Consider the following 6,802-nt stretch of genomic DNA (forward strand, 5'->3'; position numbering starts at 1 on the left):
GTAAGTTTTCGACATTGGATGCTGAACACATGTTTTAATGGACTCACCTAACTGAAAGCGCTCGGTCATGCATCCGCACCAGATCGCTAGGGGAACGCCGTGCTCAACATTTACTGCAATCGGTAGCCAGATTAGATCAGACGATTCTCGATATATTGATAGCCTATCAAATATATCTTCAAACCTCCTCGCTTCTGTCTTTTGATTTCACTTGGTGGGTACGCTTCATATTAGGTGTTACTGGTTAAAGCGTTGTCAAACTCCAAATACCTGTGGTACCTTCAACATCAATTAGTTGGGCATTTAACTAGAAGTTTAGAAAATTACCTACTTATCGGCTATAATAAATCATTCAAACATGTTCGAAAATACAACATTTCCCTCCTAATCTTAGTGTTGCATTGAGTATTGACGTAAGCTTCTTCACTGTCCCTGCTGATTTTTGAAAGTTTGTGATCATTGGGAATTTACACGAACTAAGTCCGACTGCAACTACGTACAACACAGACCTGAAATTTGCCGCATGCCGACGTTCTCATACTTGACTAGCTTTGCTCCCACAAATAATATCATATATTTCACATCGAGTTTGGCAAGCAAATGCACTTGATTTTGAGTACATCTGGATTGACGATGATTTTTAACGCTATATCAAGAGGTGGTAGGTATTTTCCAGCCGCTCTGAACTTATTATTGTCCTTCCAAACGTTGACAGAACCTGTGCGAGAATATTATTTCTTCTATACTCTTTTTTCCCCCAAAAATCTCGACCGTTTTCCAGGTCTGACATGTTTGGCTACTCCTCTTCTTTGATGGAACCATCACACAGAGAATTGATTCAAATGTGTCGATTAAGTTTTGATGCCTAATAAACAATAGCAGGATAACTATAGTTTCGGAAGATCTAGAACTCAAGTTTTACATTTAAGCGTGAAGAGTTAAGGTTAAGAGGCTTACCCATGAATCAGTAGCCCGGAGAACAATGGGTTGTAAAAGTCCTTTAGCGATATAAAATTATCAGTTCGGAGATACGCATTAGTTTTCACACGCTCCCCAATTTGACATTGAAAATCGAATATCTGGCGTTTGTATACATCAGATGGGCATTAATCCTATGCTCATAGCACCGTAGTATTTCAAAAATGTCATCTGATGGTAGTTTAGGTGGTTACTTTCTGTTGTCAGTCACTGGACAGATTGAAAAGGCTGACGTAAGATATTAAAGCTATTGATGTATTCCATAGTTTCCACTCCATGACTATATATGGTGCAAGTACTGCTTCGCAACTGGTCAAGACTGGACCAAATTAACCGTAAGATTCTAAAATGACCTATACAACAGAAATATGACAGGGCCTCGATGAAGGGATGACTCAAACTTCTATTAAAGGTGTTGGTTGCAATGATCAGAACAATTTCAACTTTCCAATTGACATTTCATGGAAGTCTACAAACCCATTCGGTTGTACGTTATTTCATGTTTCTGAATTTTAAAGGGCCTCAAATCGTCCTTCATGCTTATGGCGTTGACGTCTTTGGTAAGGATGTTTTGCGAGGTTACGGTGCCGTTCACGTTCCAATGAAGATCGGAAGGTACATTATTATGATTAATCAATATTTTCACTTCGTTTTAGTTTAATGCAAATGGATATTTGTTTTTGAAAACCTCAAGTTGAGCTAATCTGTTTTATCACTATTTTGCATGTGACAATTGAGATATTTTGCATCGCTGATATTCAAACAGAACCTTAAGTTTAACATTATTTGGGTAGAAGATTGACAAACCTGTATTATCTTGGGCAATGAAGTCTTCTGCTAGGTTCATTATCTGCTAAGGAGCACCGTGATAGTATAGGACTTGTTCAACCGTGCTCAGAATATTATTGTGTTCTAATCTTTGCTCATATAAACATTTGGACAAATGTATACCATCGACAGCCAACACACATCACCGGATGTATTTCTATGATGATATATGTATAATATCATTGTGTAGAAACATGTTTCATCGGAAACAATCATTAAACTGCATGTTTTGAAATGATCTATATTCAGAAGTTCATTATTTCTTTTAATTACCGCACATCAATCACTAAATATGATTTGATTCGGTGTGATAACATTCAAGAAGTTGAATAAAATGTCGAAATCACGATGATATATTCAGAAATTGATGGGTCAAACATGAGATCAAACTTTCTTGTTAAGTTTTGTTAACAAGTTCAGTGTGAGCACGCTTTTTGTGTGAATCAACTCGACAGTTCAGATGACAATCATCAGATTAATTTCACCACTGATGTGATCGGTTCAAGCGCTCGGGAACTCAAGATAGCCTCCAACCAAGAAGAAAAATATACAATAAATTGTAACCGTAACACATTGTAGCGGCAAATAAAATCTCCGAAATAAATAGCTCTGTAAGTTTTCGACATTGGATGCTGAACACATGTTTTAATGGACTCACCTAACTGAAAGCGCTCGGTCATGCATCCGCACCAGATCGCTAGGGGAACGCCGTGCTCAACATTTACTGCAATCGGTAGCCAGATTAGATCAGACGATTCTCGATATATTGATAGCCTATCAAATATATCTTCAAACCTCCTCGCTTCTGTCTTTTGATTTCACTTGGTGGGTACGCTTCATATTAGGTGTTACTGGTTAAAGCGTTGTCAAACTCCAAATACCTGTGGTACCTTCAACATCAATTAGTTGGGCATTTAACTAGAAGTTTAGAAAATTACCTACTTATCGGCTATAATAAATCATTCAAACATGTTCGAAAATACAACATTTCCCTCCTAATCTTAGTGTTGCATTGAGTATTGACGTAAGCTTCTTCACTGTCCCTGCTGATTTTTTGAAAGTTTGTGATCATTGGGAATTTACACGAACTAAGTCCGACTGCAACTACGTACAACACAGACCTGAAATTTGCCGCATGCCGACGTTCTCATACTTGACTAGCTTTGCTCCCACAAATAATATCATATATTTCACATCGAGTTTGGCAAGCAAATGCACTTGATTTTGAGTACATCTGGATTGACGATGATTTTTAACGCTATATCAAGAGGTGGTAGGTATTTTCCAGCCGCTCTGAACTTATTATTGTCCTTCCAAACGTTGACAGAACCTGTGCGAGAATATTATTTCTTCTATACTCTTTTTTCCCCCAAAAATCTCGACCGTTTTCCAGGTCTGACATGTTTGGCTACTCCTCTTCTTTGATGGAACCATCACACAGAGAATTGATTCAAATGTGTCGATTAAGTTTTGATGCCTAATAAACAATAGCAGGATAACTATAGTTTCGGAAGATCTAGAACTCAAGTTTTACATTTAAGCGTGAAGAGTTAAGGTTAAGAGGCTTACCCATGAATCAGTAGCCCGGAGAACAATGGGTTGTAAAAGTCCTTTAGCGATATAAAATTATCAGTTCGGAGATACGCATTAGTTTTCACACGCTCCCCAATTTGACATTGAAAATCGAATATCTGGCGTTTGTATACATCAGATGGGCATTAATCCTATGCTCATAGCACCGTAGTATTTCAAAAATGTCATCTGATGGTAGTTTAGGTGGTTACTTTCTGTTGTCAGTCACTGGACAGATTGAAAAGGCTGACGTAAGATATTAAAGCTATTGATGTATTCCATAGTTTCCACTCCATGACTATATATGGTGCAAGTACTGCTTCGCAACTGGTCAAGACTGGACCAAATTAACCGTAAGATTCTAAAATGACCTATACAACAGAAATATGACAGGGCCTCGATGAAGGGATGACTCAAACTTCTATTAAAGGTGTTGGTTGCAATGATCAGAACAATTTCAACTTTCCAATTGACATTTCATGGAAGTCTACAAACCCATTCGGTTGTACGTTATTTCATGTTTCTGAATTTTAAAGGGCCTCAAATCGTCCTTCATGCTTATGGCGTTGACGTCTTTGGTAAGGATGTTTTGCGAGGTTACGGTGCCGTTCACGTTCCAATGAAGATCGGAAGGTACATTATTATGATTAATCAATATTTTCACTTCGTTTTAGTTTAATGCAAATGGATATTTGTTTTTGAAAACCTCAAGTTGAGCTAATCTGTTTTATCACTATTTTGCATGTGACAATTGAGATATTTTGCATCGCTGATATTCAAACAGAACCTTAAGTTTAACATTATTTGGGTAGAAGATTGACAAACCTGTATTATCTTGGGCAATGAAGTCTTCTGCTAGGTTCATTATCTGCTAAGGAGCACCGTGATAGTATAGGACTTGTTCAACCGTGCTCAGAATATTATTGTGTTCTAATCTTTGCTCATATAAACATTTGGACAAATGTATACCATCGACAGCCAACACACATCACCGGATGTATTTCTATGATGATATATGTATAATATCATTGTGTAGAAACATGTTTCATCGGAAACAATCATTAAACTGCATGTTTTGAAATGATCTATATTCAGAAGTTCATTATTTCTTTTAATTACCGCACATCAATCACTAAATATGATTTGATTCGGTGTGATAACATTCAAGAAGTTGAATAAAATGTCGAAATCACGATGATATATTCAGAAATTGATGGGTCAAACATGAGATCAAACTTTCTTGTTAAGTTTTGTTAACAAGTTCAGTGTGAGCACGCTTTTGTGTGAATCAACTCGACAGTTCAGATGACAATCATCAGATTAATTTCACCACTGATGTGATCGGTTCAAGCGCTCGGGAACTCAAGATAGCCTCCAACCAAGAAGAAAAATATACAATAAATTGTAACCGTAACACATTGTAGCGGCAAATAAAATCTCCGAAATAAATAGCTCTGTAAGTTTTCGACATTGGATGCTGAACACATGTTTTAATGGACTCACCTAACTGAAAGCGCTCGGTCATGCATCCGCACCAGATCGCTAGGGGAACGCCGTGCTCAACATTTACTGCAATCGGTAGCCAGATTAGATCAGACGATTCTCGATATATTGATAGCCTATCAAATATATCTTCAAACCTCCTCGCTTCTGTCTTTTGATTTCACTTGGTGGGTACGCTTCATATTAGGTGTTACTGGTTAAAGCGTTGTCAAACTCCAAATACCTGTGGTACCTTCAACATCAATTAGTTGGGCATTTAACTAGAAGTTTAGAAAATTACCTACTTATCGGCTATAATAAATCATTCAAACATGTTCGAAAATACAACATTTCCCTCCTAATCTTAGTGTTGCATTGAGTATTGACGTAAGCTTCTTCACTGTCCCTGCTGATTTTTGAAAGTTTGTGATCATTGGGAATTTACACGAACTAAGTCCGACTGCAACTACGTACAACACAGACCTGAAATTTGCCGCATGCCGACGTTCTCATACTTGACTAGCTTTGCTCCCACAAATAATATCATATATTTCACATCGAGTTTGGCAAGCAAATGCACTTGATTTTGAGTACATCTGGATTGACGATGATTTTTAACGCTATATCAAGAGGTGGTAGGTATTTTCCAGCCGCTCTGAACTTATTATTGTCCTTCCAAACGTTGACAGAACCTGTGCGAGAATATTATTTCTTCTATACTCTTTTTTCCCCCAAAAATCTCGACCGTTTTCCAGGTCTGACATGTTTGGCTACTCCTCTTCTTTGATGGAACCATCACACAGAGAATTGATTCAAATGTGTCGATTAAGTTTTGATGCCTAATAAACAATAGCAGGATAACTATAGTTTCGGAAGATCTAGAACTCAAGTTTTACATTTAAGCGTGAAGAGTTAAGGTTAAGAGGCTTACCCATGAATCAGTAGCCCGGAGAACAATGGGTTGTAAAAGTCCTTTAGCGATATAAAATTATCAGTTCGGAGATACGCATTAGTTTTCACACGCTCCCCAATTTGACATTGAAAATCGAATATCTGGCGTTTGTATACATCAGATGGGCATTAATCCTATGCTCATAGCACCGTAGTATTTCAAAAATGTCATCTGATGGTAGTTTAGGTGGTTACTTTCTGTTGTTAGTCACTGGACAGATTGAAAAGGCTGACGTAAGATATTAAAGCTATTGATGTATTCCATAGTTTCCACTCCATGACTATATATGGTGCAAGTACTGCTTCGCAACTGGTCAAGACTGGACCAAATTAACCGTAAGATTCTAAAATGACCTATACAACAGAAATATGACAGGGCCTCGATGAAGGGATGACTCAAACTTCTATTAAAGGTGTTGGTTGCAATGATCAGAACAATTTCAACTTTCCAATTGACATTTCATGGAAGTCTACAAACCCATTCGGTTGTACGTTATTTCATGTTTCTGAATTTTAAAGGGCCTCAAATCGTCCTTCATGCTTATGGCGTTGACGTCTTTGGTAAGGATGTTTTGCGAGGTTACGGTGCCGTTCACGTTCCAATGAAGATCGGAAGGTACATTATTATGATTAATCAATATTTTCACTTCGTTTTAGTTTAATGCAAATGGATATTTGTTTTTGAAAACCTCAAGTTGAGCTAATCTGTTTTATCACTATTTTGCATGTGACAATTGAGATATTTTGCATCGCTGATATTCAAACAGAACCTTAAGTTTAACATTATTTGGGTAGAAGATTGACAAACCTGTATTATCTTGGGCAATGAAGTCTTCTGCTAGGTTCATTATCTGCTAAGGAGCACCGTGATAGTATAGGACTTGTTCAACCGTGCTCAGAATATTATTGTGTTCTAATCTTTGCTCATATAAACATTTGGACAAATGTATACCATCGACAGCCAACACACATCACCGGATGTATTTCTATG

The 6,802-nt window shown here is 37.4% G+C and overlaps 1 protein-coding gene across 1 annotated transcript; it reads left to right on the plus strand.

Annotated features, from left to right (window-relative positions):
• Positions 1-3,560: 3,560 nt before the first annotated feature.
• B9D1_1 (B9 domain-containing protein 1) lies at positions 3,561-6,473 on the plus strand (the record flags this gene model as incomplete). Its single annotated transcript, XM_051210114.1, has 8 exons — positions 3,561-3,629; positions 3,663-3,731; positions 3,772-3,883; positions 3,915-4,011; positions 5,967-6,045; positions 6,079-6,147; positions 6,188-6,299; positions 6,331-6,473. The coding sequence occupies 8 exons, from the start codon at positions 3,561-3,563 to the stop codon at positions 6,471-6,473; spliced, it is 750 nt and encodes a 249-aa protein (XP_051064099.1).
• Positions 6,474-6,802: the final 329 nt, after the last annotated feature.

The sequence above is a fragment of the Schistosoma haematobium genome (genome assembly GCF_000699445.3).
Source record: "Schistosoma haematobium chromosome Unknown HiC_scaffold_185, whole genome shotgun sequence".
Taxonomy (NCBI): Eukaryota; Metazoa; Platyhelminthes; class Trematoda; order Strigeidida; family Schistosomatidae; genus Schistosoma; species Schistosoma haematobium.